This window comes from Perognathus longimembris, chromosome 4 (genome assembly GCF_023159225.1).
Source record: "Perognathus longimembris pacificus isolate PPM17 chromosome 4, ASM2315922v1, whole genome shotgun sequence".
NCBI lineage: Eukaryota > Metazoa > Chordata > Mammalia > Rodentia > Heteromyidae > Perognathus > Perognathus longimembris.
This window is the reverse complement of record NC_063164.1, coordinates 61,393,619-61,414,349: the sequence shown is the minus strand read 5'-3', so window position 1 is coordinate 61,414,349 and position 20,731 is coordinate 61,393,619. Positions and strand designations below refer to the sequence as shown.

At 39.7% G+C, this 20,731-nt stretch overlaps 1 protein-coding gene across 7 annotated transcripts in view; it reads right to left on the bottom strand.

Moving 5' to 3' along the window:
• The window catches only part of Rbms1 (RNA binding motif single stranded interacting protein 1), a 229,002-nt gene that overhangs the window by 137,137 nt on the left and 71,134 nt on the right, over positions 1 to 20,731 (bottom strand). Inside the window, exon 1 of one of the 7 annotated variants that reach the window (XM_048345348.1) lies at positions 814 to 1,282. The exons of 4 other annotated variants lie outside the window; for them this stretch is intronic. In XM_048345348.1, coding sequence (XP_048201305.1) covers positions 814 to 882 — 69 coding nt within the window. In that variant the 5' untranslated portion in view covers positions 883 to 1,282. Of the gene's footprint in view, positions 1 to 813; positions 1,283 to 20,731 lie in introns of those variants that run through there. 2 more of the 7 variants (XM_048345350.1, XM_048345354.1) reach the window with 2 other exon arrangements.

The following is a 20,731-nucleotide window of genomic DNA, read 5'->3' as shown; positions in this document are numbered from 1 at the left end:
AAAACAAAGACGGAAAACAAAACAAAACAGGCCACAACTATATGCTCCTACCCATCTCCCCTCCTCGCCCCGCCCCCCCGCAGGGAATTTTGATCTAACCACTTTAGTGCCTTTCGGAGTTCAATCTATTTTTTAAAAATGTATGAATTAATATTAAAATAAGAAAAAGGCGTGTGTATGACTCAGGTTTACCCCAATATCTCTGCAAGTAGGATGTCACAGGATTTCCCTGTGCTTCTGAAAACTGAAAACCTTGAGAAAGTGACAGAAGTTCCTGTTTCTCTCTCCCTCTCTCTTTTTTAATAAGGACGGGGGCGCGCGCGAACACACACACACACACACACACACACACACACACACACACACTCACACGTCTTCCGGGTTTCCTCCGATTCGGACAGGTTCTTTTAGGTTCCAAGTTGAAGCTTGCAAACCCCTTGCACGACTTATTCCCGTAACTCGTCAACACACAAAGGTTTCAAGGAAAACCCCAAACTTGTTGCAAGGCTGGGCTCAGCCTCCACCCAGCCCGATGCGCCCCTGCCCGCGCCACCTCTCCACTCCTCTCCCTTCGGTCCCTCTCCCCCCTCCGTCCCACCCAGCCCGGGCTGGCGGAGCGGGATCAGGGCATCTCCCCGGCTAAAGAAGGTCCTCGTGCCCATCTCTTTCCCGATCCCGCGCGCCCCCTCCCTCGGAAACAAGGTCACCGCCCCGCCCGGTGCCAGCGAGGGGGAGCGGAGCCCGCCGCTCGCCGCCGCCCTTTGTAGCGCGGGGTCCGCCGGCCTCGGCGCGGCATCCCCGCCGCTGCCTCACCTGCTTGCGATAGGGCGTCCTGCAGTTACCGCTGGCCCCGTGGCCGCCGCTGCTGCTGGGGAAGATCATCGCGGCGGGCGCGGGCGGCGGGAGGGGAGCGGCGGGCGCGGGCGCGGGCGCGGGAGGGGGCCAGCCGGGCCCGGGGCCGCTCCGGGAACTCCCTCTCGCCGCGCGGCGGCGGCCGGCAGGGGCTGCAGCTCCGAGGCTGACTTTCCCCGTCCTCGATCTCCACTGTCGCCTAAAAGTGCAACGCAGCCCCGGCGGCGGACGACACTGGAGTGGCTCCGGGGACCGCCGCCCTATGTGCCATGGACTGGAGTTCGCGCGCGGAGCTGGCGGCGCCGCCGACTCTCCCGGCGGCAGCGGAGGAGCAACGCCGCCGCGTCCCCACCTACCACGGCCTCAACCACCGCCCCAGAGGAGAGCGCGCCGGCCGGGGGCGGGGAAGCCGCCGCGCACCGCCTCGCGCCGCGCCCAGGCCCACCCGCGCCTCCCCGCCCGCCCTCTGGGCGCGGCGCCCGCGGCCCGGCCAGCCCGCAGGCCCCCAGCTCTCCCTCCCCGGATAGAACCCGGGGACCCCGCCGGCGCCCCCGCTCTGGTGCAATGGTTGGGTCTGGCTCCCCGCGTGCTGCACATTCCTTGGAGTGGCCCACACGCTCCTTTTGGTCCCCCTTGCTAGCCTGCCCACAGTAGCATTGCACCCCACTTCGAAGCACCTTTTAAGGGCATCATGGTAGGAATCACCCAGGCTTTGAGGTAAGAAGCAAACTGGTCACCAGGGTTGTTGTTGTTTTTTAATCTCTTTTCTTTGATCTTCCATCCTGTCCCCCTCCCAGGAGAAGGTGCAGAATTACTTCCAAGAGCAAGTCTGCCTGCTATCAACCCTCTGCCAGTCTTCCTTATCCCCCCTCCCCCTCCCCAACCTTCACAAGCTCAATTTTGGCAGAGTAAGCAGATCTCCACTCCCAACCCCTCACCCAAATACACTGGGGAAAGTTTTGTATCTCATTCCCAGGCAGGATGACAAGCCCTCCTTCAAGAGGGCAGTGTCAAAAAAAAAAAAAAAAAAAAAAAGGAACAACCAGGAACCATCATCACATCATCACATAAGGCCATCAGTTGGTAAGCCTTCTCTCCTTCCTGAAAGTAAGAATATGTAATCCATCGTCATGTTAATTATTAGATGCAGAAGTGGCAAGAAAAGGGACAAAAGGAGGAGGTAATTTCCTTTGTTTCCTGACATGTTCTGAGGTTACTTCTGCAGGGCTGTCCCCTTTGGCCATCACTTTCCCTGGTGCTTTAAGCCAGAACCTGTGCCATACAGAAGGCCTCTACAGCAGCTGACCAGCCAGAGCCCACCATCTCTGGAGAGGTCACTGGGACAGGCCCATCCAGCCAGGATTACAGCATGTTAACACACAATAAATATGACAGAGCTCTTCCTTGCCTTCTGGACACTAACACTCTTCTGGAAAGGTCCATCTGCTATGAGAATGAACAATCCTAACTTGTCGGACAAAGTAAGGGTTTCGATTTCAGGTGGTCACAAGGGAAACAAGGTCTTCCATGGGCATCATGTGCAAAAAGAAACTGAAAACTCCATCCTGGTTGTCTGGTCTATGGATCCGGGTGTTACTTCCATATTCCTCAATGCTCCCAACTTTCTTAGAGCAAAAAGGGATGGGGATTAGCAAAGCTTACCTATTAAAAACAACTGTAAGCACAAAATACACATATGTCTAGTTCTTTTCACTTAAGGCAGCAAAGAAATATAATGTGAGCATACTAGTACATGCACAACGAGCAAGTAAGAACTTGCTAGGTAAAATTCACAGTAAAATCTGTCCCTTAAAGAGAGCAACTAAGAATACAACTAGCTTTCAGCTGTGAGCTAGTGCATATGCTAGGACTGTTTCCTGCTACTATGGCATTTCCAATCATTTGGGTTGTTTGCTTGCCATTTCCTCTCACCAGGGCCCTTCTACAGTTATCAAGATTAGGTCGACAATGGAAGTCTTTTGCTGGAAATGTTCACATTAAACATGACTTTTCCTGAGCACTTGATGCTCAAGACCTCTACCATTCAGACCAGCTGCCCACAAAAACAGTCTCTACAACCTCAGTCATCATGATGGGTCTTTAAGAAGCTGCATTCTGAACCACAATACAGCAGGGATCCTTTTTTCCCCTCTCCTTTTTTTTTTCATAACTTGATGTTGTGCCATTGGTAAGGCAAACATTTGGCCGGCTGTCTTATGATATCCTTAAGGATCAGCTAATTTTTAGGTGTTGATAAAAGTAAAACTAGAATATGAAAATAATTCTAATGAGTAAGAATACTAAAAGAATACTAAAAGGACTATAACTTTAAGACCAAAAAGGATATCTAAAAATTAGCAACATGTATATTGTATAATAGGGAACAGCATAAAAAAAAGACTTAAAACATGTATTAAAGCTGGGCAATAGTGCTCATACCTGTGATCTTAACTATTCAGGAGGCTGAGATCTGAGGATGGCAGTTCAAAGCCAACACAAATAGGAAGAGACTCTTTGAGACTCCATGAGACTCTTTTCTCCAATTAATCACAGAAAAAGCCAGAAGTGGCACTGTGGCTCAAGTGGTGGATTGCCAGCCTTGAGCAACAGGAGCTCAGGCACAGCTCCAGGCCCAGAGTTCAAGTCCCAGGACCAGAAAACAAAAACAAAAAAGCATGTTAAAAATATCGGGGTTCAAAAGTTCCAAACTTAAGTATGTCCACTAGGGTTTGAACTCACAGCCTCAAGCTCTCACTCAGTCTTCTCACTCAAGGCTGGTGCTTGACTACTTTAGCTCACCTCCACTTCCAGCTTTTTGCTGGTAAATTAATAATAAAGCTTTTCTGTCTGGGCCAGCTTTGAATCACAATCCTCAGATCAGCCGTCTAGTAGCAAGAATTGTGGGCATTAGCTCCTAGAGCCTTGCAGGTCCACACTTTTAATAAAATAAAGCAGTTCTACAAAGTGAAAAAAGACTGATTATCCACACTTCAAAAGTATAAGATGAAATGTAGTCATTCAAACCCAAAGATTCCAATTAAGAAATCTAATAGAAGTATGAAAGCATGTGTTTAACACATATAATCATTTAGACATATTCACAAGTGCTTAGTTGCAAGAGCAATTAAAGGGAAGACTCTAATGAGGTTCATTTAGAAAAGTTTACTGACCATTAAATCAACTATGTTTTAACACAGAGTAAGTAAAGAAAACAGTGCAGAGAAACTGCAAGGACATCATCTTAAGAAGCATTTTAGAGTCTGTATTGGAGATGTACATCCTGTTTGAAGGGAAAGTGAGACCAATGCCCTGGCTGTCATATAACATCCTCTCTCAGACTCTCAGCCTGAAGGTAAAACTGTGATACTGATCCACAGACAGCCATCTCAGACTTCCCAGTGACCTATGACCTGGCTAGGACAAAAAGAAAAAAGTGAAAGGAACATGAGCAAGGCCAATCTGATTCTCATCCTTGGGAATTTGATTCAGTAAACTCCAAGAGCTGAACCAGCTAGTAAAGAGGCAGGAATTGCAAGAGTGCCAGGGAGTAGAGTAGAGGCCACGACAAGCCAAAACTATCAGCAAGCCAAGGTTAGGAGGAAGCAGAAACTATGAGTAAACAGGAAGCTGACAGGCAGCCAGCAAAGGAGTAGAGCCCACGCCAGGAGCTGGTGAGCTTTTGGCCATGACATGACTGAGAAAGCTGCAGTCCCTAGAGCTGCTTTGGCTCGGCAGACTTACAATCGTCCCTACATACCTTGTATATACCTAAACCACATCCCCATTCCCACAGCTTAAATGAATCTCAACTCTGCTATCGAGGCAACAAAACTGAGACAGAGTTGAACAGATCTGGCTACCCACTTCAGCCTTCCATTTACTAGCTACATGGTTTGGCCAAAGTTAGCTGATCTCTCAGACTCCAAAATTGTCCTCACCAGATTGTTTTCAGTAAAATACAACCCCCATTCCCCCAAAGTGCAAACTCAATAAATGGCTATTATTACGGTTGTTGTTTTTTCAGGTTTTCCGGTAGTGGTATATAGATGTGAATATCTGTTTAGTAAGTCTGACTGGCCATCAAGGAACAGGAGCAAGGATATGGAGGGGATGAGTGGAAAGCTAAAAGATCCAATTTAGGTAAATGGAGTCACCTTCAATAACTGCTTGTTGAATGGATGACTGAGTATGCTTTTGAGGGCTTTGCATACTTACTACAGATGGAACCTTAAAAGGTAAAGAAATGTGTAGCAAAAGGCCTTCCTCAAGAAACTAGAGGCACTAGAAATATTCATTTATTATTGTCCACTTTTCTTGGGAGGGGCTATGTACCAAAGAAATATGAGTGAGTAGTTTCAGAGATCATTCTGTAAGGCAGGCACATACAATCAAGAATTATAAAACTACAGCAACCAGTGCATACAGAAGCCTGCTACCTAGCAGGGGGATGAGACATACAGGTATGATGCCTTTTTGTCACTTTAAAAGAGCTAGTACAGCAGGAATCTGAGAGTCTAACATGAGAAGATGGTCCCATAGAAAGCAACTCTAAAATGAGATGGGTTTTTTCAAGCTTTCACATCTCATTTCACTTTCACAACAACTCCATGAAGTTGAAGGGTTATCAGGTTCAATGGGCAGATCAAAGGGGAAAAGTTAAGCAAGACAGACTAACCTTCCTATATACAGCTATACTAGGGTTAAAATCCAGACCTTGCTAGGGTTAAAAGATTTAGTCCTGCATTTCTTAGAACTGTAAAAACTGCATCTAAAAGAGTCTTATAAATAATGCTGTGATTCCTATATGAGCACTTGTAATCCATGCAGTGCCCAAGCTTCTGTGCACCAACAAAGCAAGGTTTATGTGGCCAGTGCCAGGTAAGCTGTCTGGATAATACTGTGCTCTGGGAGTCGACATGAGGGAGAGATCAATACAGGATATAACATGCTGTAGGATGCTCAGCTGTATAAATGTTTTGAGAGTCACTCAGAAAGAAGCACTGTACAGATGATCAGAAAGAAAACACAAATAAACAGAACTATACATACAAGGCTAGCAGGAGAAAAGGTGAGGATTCAGGGTCATCAAAGCTAAAATCATGGCTATTTGTCAAATTCCCTAAAAAGAAGCAGGTAAGGAACAGTGAAAAGTCCAGGAGATTATCTCTCTAAAACACCCCAATACACATATTATTGAGTATACATATGATTGTGTGATTAGGTAGAATTACTAAAATAAATAAAGTATGGTGGCTAAACTAGCTTTTAAAAAAGATGATCAATGCCATAAGAATAGAATGTCTCAATCAAGGAAAGAACTCACCTATAGCAATTTCCATTTCCCATCACAGGTAAAGCATTTTCAACATCAGTTTATGTGGGCCAAATTGAAAATAGACAGGAATTAAGAGGGAAAAAATCATTCAGTGTTATGGCAAATTACAATTGTTAATGCATACTATATAGCCACACAGTGATGGTTACTGTAAGTAATCAATACACACACACACATACACAAATGCAAAATTGAGAGCCGCTGGATCCTAGAAAAAACCCTGGATACTAGCAAAACAGAAGAAAAAAAGATACAGGGTCAGCAAATTCTTTAAATTTCCTTCCTTTCTTTGTACAAAATAGAGTTGATAAAGTACTCTATTTCTAAAGCAGCAACAATATTTTTTGTTATTTACTATTTTGCTTTTTAAAAAAAATCTACAATTCTTATTTCAGACTTAAAGTCTCCCTAGATACATACAAAATCACATATATATGTATGTATGTATATATGTATAAACAAAACCACTATAATAAAATGAAACTATAGCTATAAACTGAGAATATATATAGAACAGCAGAAACATAAGCAACTCTCATGAGTCTCACCAGAAGCCACGTTCTGATGGTTCCTAAATCTACCCTAGTGAGCAAAACCAAAGAAATGAATTCTTCCCCTACTGCTGCTTCTCTGCATGGACTACTAAATAATACTGGCTCACTGTCATTTATTGAATAACTGCTATGTTCTAGATACTTCCTAAACACATCTCACACACACACACACACACACACACACACACACACACACGGAGAGAGACAGAAACAGAGACAGAGACAGAGAGATAGAGAGACAGAGAGAGACAGAGACAGAGAGACAGAGACAGAGAGAAATGGCTAACCCTTTTACTGGGACTCAGAGATTTAAGTAAGTTGTCCAAAGTCACATCCAATCTAGTAGTGTCAAGGTTTGCATTTGGGTCCCCTTTATCCAATAATAGTAATGATGGTTCTTATCACTATTAGCCATGGGCAAGGTCCACACTCCCTGTCTGGGCAGTGGTAGTGAGCTGAAGTGAAGCTCAGAGTCAGGCACAGAGTCACTGAGGGGACACAGTCCCAACTCTACAGTCACTGTGTAGCTGAGCTGTGAAATTCAATTATATGTATATATATGAAATTTATTTTTGAATCATAATAGTTTCAAATTGTACTGGGCTTATTGCATATAACTATGTCTGTACATTAAATGTCTATTCAGTTGAATAAAAAGGCACACCTTCATTGTTAGAATACATGCTGACCAATGCATATATATATTCTGCTCCAGCTTAGTGTCTAGATCTCATTTAACTGTGGTGTAACTACCCTCTTTTATCCAGTTCTGAGGGATTGTTGGGAAGATAGAGTTGGAAGAGAAGCAGGTATGGTACTCAGATGTCAGAATGATATTTTGATGAAAGGTATTTCTAGGATCCTGAACTGGATCTGACAACCTACTTTCCCTTAAAAAAAATAGGAGACCATATTTGAAATTAATTTCACTATGGAATTCACAGATATTTATAGGCCAACTAAAACCCTAATCTCTTTTCAGGGCATTTCTCTCTAAGGAGCTATACTTCAAATTCAAAACAAGTTACACAAAACATGTTTGGATATAATTAATTTCTTTAGCATTTTTTTCAGAGTTAATATAAATTGAAAGCTTACTCAAATTTTTGGCATAAGAGTTCTCTGAAAAATATCCCATGTTTTTCTATAAAAATAAGCATATGACTTCTTTTCAAAAGGAAAAAGGATCCATTTTAAAAGTCTGAGTTACAAGTTCAAGATTTTGTTTTGATTTAGTTTATAGGACAATAAATTCATACCTGTAGACTAAATTCTACAGAGAAATTAAGTCAAACTATTTAGGAAATCATAACAAAGAGAAGCTCATTTTTCATATCTTATGAGCTACTCTTTTGCTGAAAGGCCTGGATGAATTCTAATTCTCTATCTTCTCTCATTGCTGAAAGACATTATAGGAAACAACATTCTCCATGCCTGTAGGCAAGCCCTTAATGTTAAAGGGGTTACTGTCGCACTATTTCAAGGTAAGTTAAGGAAGTTTCCATGATTGTGGTGAAACTCTCAAATTGTGAGAGGAATCTTGTGAGTAAATCTTTTAAATCAGTTTACCTAAAGATCTGGAAACATATGCAAGAAGTAAGACTTGGGGTATGCTGGGAAATTACTAATGATATTCATCTCTTGCAGAAAGCACTTAAGAAATCATCAGAGTTTGTGAGAAATGAGAGCCAAACTTCAAATTATGGATAAGAAAATTAATTTGAACCTAGAATGACCATCTCATTTCCATGAGTAAAAACTACCTGCACAAAAGACAGCTTGACAGTACACAGTAAACACTATGTGGGACAAACAAAACCCTCATGTGAGTGAAGAATGGAGAAAGGCTATTATCAGACATTCCTACATGTTGAGGGGTGAGGGAAGAGGAGCATCTATTACACAAGTCCAGATGTAAAGTGTTACAAACACGGAAGAAAACAAAATCTCCAAAGTTTCCCTAGTGTTTGGTTAATTGTCCATTTCACCTGGAGCAAGATGCTAGAATAATATAATAACATCCTCTTATGTAAATGAGAATGCTAAAACACTTTTTGAAATTTAAGTTCAAACAAGTACATAAAGAATTACAAAAGTGGGTTTCTATTTAGTGGAGTATGTATGAAGGCAAACTTCCCAACATTTGGCTATAGAGTATACACTGAAATATGATGGCTTAAGGGGCTTATGAAAATTCTCCACCCTTTGCATTTAAAGAGTGACGAGTTTGGGTTATCTAATACACTGAACACATGGGGAGAACTGATGACAGACCTGTGGCAAACTGATACTCCCCAGAGGAAGAGAAGGCGAATGAGGAAATTCTGGTGTTGTCATGACAATATGACTGATCATGACGTCAGCAACCCTAATGCCAAACTGTAAGGAACACTCCCAGAATGCTGACACCACACTAAACAGACTCTCCCAGATCCACCCTCCTGCCTTCCTCCCCAAATCTATTTGATCTAGTAGCAAATACGTCATGTTTCAACCACAGGATTATTGTAGAAAGTCTCCTTGGTTCTTCTAAGTTAGAGAAAGTAGAAGAAGAAGTAATTTCTGAACACGTTTAGCTTTCAGACTTGTGTGTGTATGTGTATTCACAGCTACAGATATAAAACATGTGTAACATGTGACCATTAAAAGAATGCTTTATTAAGGAAGAAGAGCAGGTCTTTCCTAGCCCTACTTTTTTATTAACAGGTAGATTGCATCAGTTACATTAGGCAACTTGCCACAGGTCATGAAGCCCAGAAACACATAATTTCAAGGCTAAGAAAGAATTACTACAGGCTAATCCCCATGCTTGGCATATAATATCATTCAATAAGTACTTTAATAATTGAATAGATATGACTATCTCTCACTGAGCATCCTAACCAATAATAAAATCATCCCACTTTTCTTATTACCCATATCTGTAAGAAAATTCTTGTTACAACATCCCATGTGTATCTGTAGTTTATACTGTTGATGATGTTCTTGTATCACCTTCTTGGATTGTACCTACACTATCTCTGTAATCTTATCTGAGTATATTGGAAACCATGTATACTGGTATTAGAATTAGGAAATTGAGAGGGAATACCAAAATTGAGAGACAAAGGGTAAATTAAGAGAAACAACAACAAAAGCAATACTTGCAAAACTGTATGGTGTAAGCGAACTGAACACCTCAGGGGGGGAAAGGGGGAGGGGAGAGGGAGGTATGAGGGACAAGGTAACAAACAGTACAAGAAATGTATCCAATGCCTAATGTATGAAACTGTAACCTCTCTGTACATCAGTTTTATAATAAAAAATTAAAAAAAAGAAAAGAAAATTCTTGTTAAAGAGCTTTGACATCTGAAACTCTGAGTGTTTTGCCCTGGAACTAGAATTCATGTCTGCTGTAGTCTGTAAATTACTGTTTTTCTATCTTCTACACTGCCATAAAAGTGAGGGCTTGACCATCTATTTTTGGAATATATTGACAATGTTGTAAGTTTACTCAATGGACTGTATATGTCTAATCATTTACTTGACATATACTCCTGTATATAGTAGGTTTTGGCGGGGCGGGGGTGGGGTATGTGAATGGTAGAAAACTAGGTAGATTTCTTACTTGCTTAAATGATAGAAATGATGGTTTCATCCTCTTTGCAAAATCCTGAATGCCTGAGTTAGAAAGAGTTGAATGTAAAAATGTAGTGATCATATGTTTTATATGTCTATTAAATGCAGTAAACTTTCATTCCAATCTGTCAATCACTTAGGATTATAAAGGAGATTATAATAAATGCTGTAGGTGGCTTTTTAAGGAAATGGCATTGCATTGACCTCAACTGTTGCTGTCAGGAAAAAAACAAAACATCTTCTTGCTTTGTTTTGGGGATAAAAGAGACCTTTGTATTCATCTCTCTGCACCAGGGTCCCACAAATATTTCCATAGTAATTGTATTGGTTACCATCAGTTTGGATATTAATTGGATGGCATGTAATTAGGATGACACAGATTATAAATTGCCTGAAGTTATGACAGCATTGAAAAAAGCCGAACACAGTAATTTTAAGACCTTGTGAATTCTGAAATGTATCTCAGGTTCAAAGCATTGAAATGGGAGCATGGTGAGTTGTCTTAATCTCTAAAGTTATGGCATATGGGTGTGTCCACATATTTTACCTTGTGCAAATGCACACACATCCTTTTCATTGCTAACTTAGGCTCTGGAAATACATTTTGTCACACAGTCACTAGAACCATACTAAGAAAAGAAGGCACAGATTGGTGACCTGTAAAGCTCTTCCAGGGAACTCTGACAGTAGTTAGCACATTCTGTCCGAATGAGGAACTTGCCCCTCAGCAAACAGGGGTATCTGTCCCTAAATGCAAGTGGGGCTGTTTGATTCCCTTCTCATCCATCTTCCCACCATCAAGTCAAGTTGATGCCAAGAGTTTCATCTGCATAATGTATTTCTATAAAAAGAAAGCTGAATGGGAAAGGATTCTAGATTGGTAGATATTTATCTGACTGTTCCACTCCACATTTCTTGCTATTGGTGCTTTTGAACTTATCACTTGCAAACATACCCTGAGTCAGTACCATTCTGACTACAGCATCAATACCAACTGGCAAGCCATACAGAATCCCACGTTGAGTATCAGCTCAGTCTTCTTCGGGCTCTAGACTGAAAAACGAATTTTTGAGTGGATTAGATGAGTCAGCTATAAAGACTAATATCTGAAATGCTTATCATTGCCTTTAAAATTAATATGAAATTGCAAAGTGAATAAAAGCAATTACTTCACAGATTCAATGACCTAGTTATAAACAAAGATGTGACTGATTCACACTCAGAGCAGCAACTATTAGTATCTGATCATTCAAGTCTGTTCAGGAATGACTAGTGTCTTGCAACTCCTCCTCTTCCTCATGCATTATGCAGAGCTTCTCATCATTTCACTGATGTGATAATGAAAATGACATGAAAATGAAACAAATTGGTCAATTCGCCAACTGAGGGTTGATTAAACTGAAGCTTATGAATTACCTCTGAATTTCATTTATCTGTAAATGTTTCTCTTGTTATAAGGGAAAATTATCCTTCAAAATCATTTAATAGAATTTTTAACATACCAAACCAATGATATATCCCAATTCTTTAACTTGGGGTTAGGTACACATAAAGTATACAAATATTAGTTCATAAACAAATGAATAAACATTTTCAAAATGTTTGTAAGTCCAGGCTGGGGACACAGTAGACTACTTAATAGTATGTGCAAGGTTCTGGGTTCAATCACCAACACCACAAAAACAAAACAAAAATGCAAGTACTATTCAAATATGTGCTATTATTCAAGATAAAGTTACAATTTTTGAGATACTCATAACTTTAATATGCTTAAATTTTTAGTTAGCCAAACTTTCTCAGTATGAAAGAATGTAATTTCAGTTTCTATAATTTCTATTGCCTTGAGTGGTTTGAAAACACATTTTATTTTGTATAGCTTTTAGGAAGTATTAGAATTCACACAAATTATTTACTATGATAATTAAAAATACTAGACTACAAAAGATAAATACTGTTTTCCCCCATTTGTTTATACCCCTGTTTAACAATAATGACAACAAAAATTAATTCATGACTTTGGACTAAAAGTTTTTTTAAGAATTTAAACTCTGATAATTGAAAAACTATATAGTTTTATTTCACTTTATTATATAATATTCAAAAGTTCTATTATTAGGCTGGGTTGGTGGCTTAGACCTGTGATCTTAGCTAATTGGGGGGTGGGGATTGGGAAGGATTGCAGTTTAAGGCCAATCCCCACAAAAAGTTAACTGACAAAAGTGGCAGAACATAACTGTGTCTCCAAGATATGTAGGAAGTATGACTAGTAGGGATGTGGTCAAGGCTGTCCTAGGCATAAATTCAAGACCTTGTTTGAAAAAATAAACAAAAAGGAACAGCATGCCTGCCTAGCATGCACCAGTTCTGAGTTCAAGCACCAATATGGAAAAAAAATCTATTCAGAATGAGATAGTGCTGATAACTATTGAAGCTATCTTTCTACTCTGATATACACTTGGAAACTTCCTCAAACTACAGTATCTTTACTTAATATCAGCCTTGTGAAGTTGACTTCCTAGAAATTCTGGACAAAGGAGGTAAATTGATTCTTGGTGCTACAACACCAAGTGACCATTTAGCTAGTTAGGAGTTTTCTTTTAAGTAACTACTTCATTTGCTCACTTAACACTTTTCCTACATGAATCTCTCCTAAGGGAAAAGAAAAAAGAAAAACAAGCCATTTAAAAAGTGAAGCTAAACACTACTGTCCATAAGAACACAAAGCTGGCAGCAAGTCCATCAAGAAAGACTACAAATCAAAGTCATTAAACACAGGAGTCACCTAATTTCCACACTTGAGAGAGTGAAATAACAACACATACTATATGCAAAACAGCAGCATCTCATGGCTTTTACACTTTCCTTCTCCCATCTCTTTTATCCACTAGATTCCTCAAGGAAAAAATGTTACATACTCTCTTTTTCCTTCTGAGCAGTCCTTATTTATCCAGATGTTGCCTATATTGCGTCCCAAATAACTCTTCATGTCCCCTTTGACCATACCATCCACCTTCCCCAAACCACCAGGTTAAATGTACATGTCTAACACTTGCAAAGTGTTGGCCTTTCTACCTCCTTTACCCCTTTACCTCTACTCCAGCTACTATTTGTGTTTTGGTTGCCATGAACTCACTCTTTTCTGGCTCTGTGAAACAGAGCTTTGCCAGGAAAAAGCCTGGTTTTCCATCAGCCAAACCACATTCATCCCTCTCTCTGTTTACTCTGTTGAAATCACAGCTCATGGTCGGCCCCCTCTGTGTTTTTCCTGCTCTCATCTATTTTCCAAGACCTCTTGCTATATTTTCTAAGGACAATTTTAATGCCTAAATTAGGCCAACTTACTGTACAACTTACTATGTACTAGCAATTCCTCTACTGAAGAAACTAGGGCAAGATCCAGCAGGCACCCTGCACTGTGTGCTCTGTGCAAAGGCATGTGGAGAGCAAACCATGTGCTCGTTCACCTGACTGTGATGTAAACCAGTAGTTCTTAGCCTCCTTTCCAGCCCAGCATTCCTGAGGTTTCCATACATTCCCATCAGTTTCAGTAGCTTACCTCTATATGACTCAGAACCAGGAGTGGTAAGGGCACATGTTTCCTCCTCACCTGAGAGTCATTGTTGTAAAGAATGAACCATATGTGTTTACAGGAAGCAAGAAGAACATTTACTATCAGTGCTCTGTCTGTGCTATCTGCATGTCTCGGTATATCTTGCTTACTTTGGAATTGTTTAGAAAATGCCTTGTTCTAAGGTACATGGAAATTATCCACTTTTGACCAAAGAGGATTTGGAAGTGAGTACATGTTTCCTTGGGAAAGCATTTACTTAATAAACCTAAGATGGTATCAAAATGCATTTTAGAATAACTGAAGAAACTCAAGATTTTCTTTCTCCTGATGACCAACTTCCCTTGAAATTCCAGTGATTCTTTGTCTCTTCCACACCAAAAGGCACCCACTTTTCCCTTTTTCCTTTTCAATACAAGATCACAATGGTCCTTTCCATGTTCTCCACCTCATTGTAGCACCTACAGACTGCCACCGTCATTTGTACTGAGGAGTACTGGGCAAAGTACAGACCTACAAAGAACTACTGTGTTCAAAACACAACTGTACAACATTCATCAAAATCTATAGTTTCACTGAAATGAAGAAGAAGAAAATGTTTAATAGTCTTTATAAGAAGCATACAATTATGAAAAAAGTCCTAATTTTCTTTCATTCATGAGGACTTATTAGCATCATTTGTGGGCAGCAAATGGCCACCCTGTTAGGTTAACTTAGTCCATAGCCATGACTTTCTCTGATGGGATCACTTCATCTAAAAACCTAGTCTTGCATCTATACATCCACTTTCCTTCAGGGACTTGTGTTGTTGTGTGTGGTCAAATCCTGAGTTTCCCATTTTTCCATCTGTTGTACACACTCTAATGAATTAAAATAATAGCATTCTAGAGGGTTTTGACTACTTAGTATATACTAGACATTGGTACAAGTATTTTGCAGGCATAGGCTCATTAGTCCTCACCTGCATTGAGATTCTCCCCATATTGCGTTCTCCTTTTAGAGGGAGAAACCATCTTCCCTTTCAGTCTCTTTATTCATCCCTGCCCCTGCTCTAAGAGGTCACCACATCACATCTGCATCACCAACCTCCTACCCTTTTTCTACCGCCTAGCCAACCTAAGTGCAACAGTCAACTTGATTTCTTTGCTGTAGGTCCCAGTACTTGTGCCTCTTTTGTCCGTCCTTCAAAGAGCATTTCTAACCAGCAGTTTCTACTCACCTCCCTGCCTTTCTGACAGTCTTCCATGCAAATCATAGTGACACTCACTGACTTTGCTAAGCCTGTACTTAATTTTAGTTATACCTTCAGTGCTGCAGAAACACTCATTTTTTCTCATTTCCAAGTGGCTTCCACCCCCACCACAACATTGAATGAATTCCAAGCATCTTGTTTTTCCCCTCAAACTCTGAATCCCACCTTCACTGCCAAATAGCAAGGGAGTTATCATCTGACACTATTTACATGAAATTCCTTCAGCTTTTTTTCTCAGTTATATCTTCTATTTTTACATATCTTCTTGGCATTCCTCTCTATCCCACTAGTAGAGATGTTTCTAAATCATTTCAAGATGCATGTTTCTACTTCTATCCTTGATTCTAAATGAATTTCCCTATATAATCCTCCCTTCCCTGACCCTCACCCAACTGTTTTCAACTCAACTTCTGTGTCAATTTGCTTGCTTGTTTTCAGTTTTTCTTGGCTACTTAATTTTTTTTTTACTATAAAAGCATAACTACAGTAATATATCTTCCTTTCAGAAATAAGACCAGCAGGTGCAGTGGTTGTCTTCCAATAAACTCTTCTCTACCCTAAAAATGGGGGGAGGAATGCTATTCTTGCTTCTTAAGTCATGTTTTTCCTCTCTCCTTGACTGTCAGAGTTCTTGGAAGATGCTCAGCAGTGGAAAGGTGTGCATCTGCATCTCCCATTCTAGTTATATACCCGACCCGGCCATTCAGTCACACTTCTTAGTTCCACATTAGCTTCAGCCACCCACCACCTAGGCTCCCCTGTTGTCTTCTCTTTGAGTTGCTTCTTTTCTCCTCTTGTCTTCTGTTCCAGATATTTTCCAGAGCTGTTCACCCATGAGTAGTCTATCAGTAATCATCACTGAACAAAAGAATTCCAGATCTAGAGCACCAAGCATGGTTCTTCTATTGGGATTCAGAACTATCATGGCTCATGGTTCACATTTCTTTGTGCTTCTGTGTCCCCTGGTCAGAATTTACTTCTTAATATTCTCTCCCTCTCCCCTCCCCCAACAACTGACCACTTACACTTTTCTGTCCATTTCCCAGAGCCTGTGTTCTACCTCAATGCTTTGTAAATGGCTGTAACTCTGGAAACCTAAGTTATTTTAAATGTATTGTCCTATCAATTCAAGAAAAAAAAGTACTAATTCATAAAATTAAAAAAAAAATTCCTTAGGGGCTGGGGATATGGCCTAGTGGCAAGAGTGCTTGCCTCGTATACATGAAGCCCTGGGTTCAATTCCCCAGCACCACATATATAGAAAAAAAAAAAAAAAGAGTGCTTGCCTCATAAAGAATTTTCCTTGCATCCATGTGGCCCTCCTACTGTGTGTTATGTTTTATTTCCACAGACAAAGCCTTTGGAATCTCTGAGAAACACTTGTTCTCTACAAGAAAATTTCCCTGAGTGCATTTGGGAATGTGGATTGCTTCCAAAGTGCAGAGGAACGAAAGCCCCATTGACTGGCAACTTTGGGATTTTCATGCTCAAAGACAGGAAGCTGAACAGCTGGATTTTAAATTGGATTTCAGCCTCTTGTTCAACTCAACTTTTAGTTGGAAACTTCAAATGAAAAGAAAAATTACACCGTGGGTCTAATTATAACTACTGTCTATTCACTCATAAGTGACTGTACAAGTAGCAATAACTGAGAAAGACTTTACACAATGAACTTCCGAACCTCTGTTTCATGTGAGAACACTAAAAGAAGGCAAAAGAATGAAGGATTGAGAACCTTTTCCCAGGGTTTATTTTTAGACCGCAAATCAACGGAAAGGTAAGAGATGAGAAGCAACAAGGTAGGGAAGGGGAGGTAAAACACAAACTGAAAGATGATATTTACCTTCAGGTAATCAGGAATTCATCATCTGAACATCTAAAATCCAAACTCCACACAAAATACTCTTCAGATATTATTTGAAACTCTAATTTTTCATCTGAGTAAAATATGGTATTAAAAACAACAAAACAATGATTGTCTCACTTTCGGGCATTTGATGTTAAGTCTCCATTCATGACAGTGTAGCTGTCTACCTAAAAGGAACTGCATGAGGAGGACTTAAAAGCAATCCCATTGCTTAATGGGCTAGCCTGAGTTCTCAAGTCTAAACATCTCCACCCCTTCAGTGCCTCTGTACACAAATACTTTTAGTTTTAACAGCAATTGGAGTGAATTCTCTTTTAACCCAAAGAGATGATTAAGCCTCTTAAATTTTTCAAAATATATTTTTGCTGTCAACTACTATTCAGCAAATTTACCTCTTATTTTTTCTTTTACCGACTAATGAAAAGAGAACGTAAAATGCTTACTCTCACTTTCATTCCCTGACAGTCTTCCTCACCGCCCCCCACCCCTTTCATTCAGCCAAGGTCAACAGGAAGTCTATTAGTTGGGTACTGAGCAGAGAGAGAGAGAGGGAGGCCTGTGATGGAAGCACTGGAAGCAAGAGGTCAGGAGTACACTTTGGGAGGAGTTACTACTTGTAATGTGCCTCACAGGATTTTTCAACAGCACAGAGACTCAAGAAAGAATGAGAAGCCATTAGATAGTGAGAAGCTAAGAGCTAGACTGTCTGAAACAGGTTACCCAAAGAGTGGGTGACTGATATAAGTGGTATACATTCAAGAGGAAAATTTCACTCTTGCTCATACAATTAACCTTGAATTGAGAAAAACTGCCCAGTTGTTGTCCACAAGGTCTGTGCCCAGTAGGGTCTCTTGTCAATTCTGAGACATGAGAAGGCAGCCTTCCTTGGTGGCTCTATTGAGCTCTGAATTCATAACTGAGATTCCTAGTCCCTTATGTATTCTTAGAGCAATCCTAATTTATACAAACAGCAGAGGGTCTTTATAGTCTGCAGTCAAAGTATCTTGATAAACAAATACTAATGAAGTTGGGTAAGAAAGTGCCTTTCAAGAATTAGTATTTAGCAATATCAAGTCACTTTAAGAAGGAAATAATTACATGTAGATAGTACTACCGGCTTTATTTCAGGTTATCAAATTATTTCCATTTCTCACTAAACATTCAATACAAAGAAAGTGCTAACTTTCTTTCACATGATAAACAGGAACTGCTTTTATTTTTATTATCTTGATTAAGGTATAGTGAAAAATTAAAAAGGTTTCTGTACACAATATAAGGTATTCTTAAAATAACACAATGCCTCAAATTCTTGAAAAGGAATAATGACAAGATAAATGATTTCCCTCCCTACAACAAAAAAAATGCTATCCTTAATCATCTTTAAAATATGCCTCTAATGTTTAGATATTTCAGTGTCTCCAAAATAAATTATTGCTTTATAAACCCAAAGTAATGTAAATTGTGGCAAGTTCCTACAAGAATTGTACAAATGATGTGTTGTATAAGTGCCAGAGATTCAGTTTTGGTTTGAATACACATATTTTAAGTCAAAGGCAGTACTTTTTGTGCTCGCAGAAGCCAGCAGATTTTTGATAAGATGGTTTTAAAGGCCGTGTTATATTTTAGGAGCGAGCACTTCCTGTTCAGATTTGTGCCGCCACCCCATTCCTGGTGACTTCTAAACAACCTAGGGTCACAGTGGCCTCTCTTTAATTAGTATCTCACAGCTGGAGGGAAGGGAGCATGTCAAGAGGAATGCAAAAAGAAACGATAAACAAAGGTCTTCAAGGCAACTCAGTGGTTTGGTCAAGCAATGAAAAAACAAAAAAATACACAAAACTAGTTTCATCTTTCTTACCAAAGCAAAAGCCGGAAATGGTTCTGATTCCTGCAAAGTGAGAAGGCTGGGATTTTTACTTACATTTGTTAATTCTGCCTTAACGCTTTAGTATATCTTTATAGTCTTTATCTTAATAACCTATGACCAAAAAGTATGCATTTATTGTTTAGATGACAAAAAGATGATCCATTAAAAAAACAACAACCAGATGACTCAATCTAAATGCATCCATTTATGGTTTGATCCCACAGAGATTTAGCAATAGTCAGATTATACTAATGCAATATTTGCCTTCTTTAAAATTAAAAAGTATGGTATTTAGAAGAGTAGAAGTCATTAGTAATAACTATATATAAGATATTTTGAAAGCCTGTATGAATAGTATAATGTATAGTATATATACACAATACATTTCAACTAATCTTATGAAGACAAGAAAAATTATTTAAATTGGGCTCACACTCCAATAAATGAGTGAATAAAACTAAATGAAATCCAGAACAGTACAATAAAAAATTTAATGCCAACTATGTAGCACATATCCTTCATCTACATAATTTTGTGTAGGGATACAAATTCCATCTACATTTAATGCCACAAAAAACTGCATATTAGAAGTAATCAAAGACTAAATCTCTTTAAAAATAAGACAATTATTTGTATGAATAAGCAATCTTTTAGAAGAGCAAACTTTGAGTTAAAAGCAGACAACAGCTAATGGTTCCTCTTGGGTCCTCTTTACAAGAAGTGGCCTCAGCAGGGTGCTGTGTCCAGTTTCATAATCACATAGTACAGTTGCCTACAGGCTTATGTTCCAGGCAAGTTCTGATTTAGTTGAATTTCATTCTCCTCAGGAAGTAACTTTTACTCAAGATTGAATGCAGCTGTTAGCATAGACCACTGTTCCAAAAACATTTCTATGAGAACTGGAAGACAGCACTTTAAGGAATTCAAATTCACTTTCATTATTTCAAATCTATGAGACTAAAGCAGGAAGGGAATCTCTGGTCTCTTTTAGCTAAATTAGATTTTGATAAATATTCAGGAGAGAACATGCACTGTGCTTATGAGATGGCTCTAAGTCTTTCTGTGTGCATTTGTGAGCTCCAGATTTTAATAATCACAACTTTGCTGATAACCAATAAAGTGCCTTATTTTTGTCTCAAAAGTCACTTATACTTTTACACTCAAGTTTTTCTGAAATGTCACTCTTTAATATAACCTCTCTCTCTTTCTCTCTCTTTATATTCACAGAAATGTAGCTTGGCCAGTAACACAGAGCAGTCTCAACAGAGGAAATGCTGCCAGCTTAAAACACCGGATGTAATTGAGACCACAAGAGACATCCCTCAGTCATAACTGTTGAGCTAGAGTGGTAGTGGAAGAAAGGTCTAACTTTTAATCAAATGGGGTAATTGTTTCAGTGAGATTTTACAAGTTCATAACTTACTCTCAAGCATAACAAAATCTCTGGAAATCACTCTGATAACCTTGGTTATTTCTGGAGACTAAGACAACACCACCAACAACCACTATAGATTCTTCCCAAACCTGGTCATGTTCCTAGTATGTGAGCAGATGGATACAGTATTGACCTGCAAGATTATACAAGGTAAGTTGGCTCTGTTTGCCCACATAGGTGGGAAGACAATATTTTCTAAGAATGTCTTTTCTAATAGCACTATGAAAAAATGTCTTTAAAAAGATGAGAATAAATCTGTCTATAACTGGACAGGTATCAGAGTAACTAAATGAATACTGGTTAATCTTTGGTAATGGGGTAAGACTAGGAAAAGTGGACTTTTGTCTGAGAGTTGTTTTCCTATACCTCCCCTCCCATTTGGT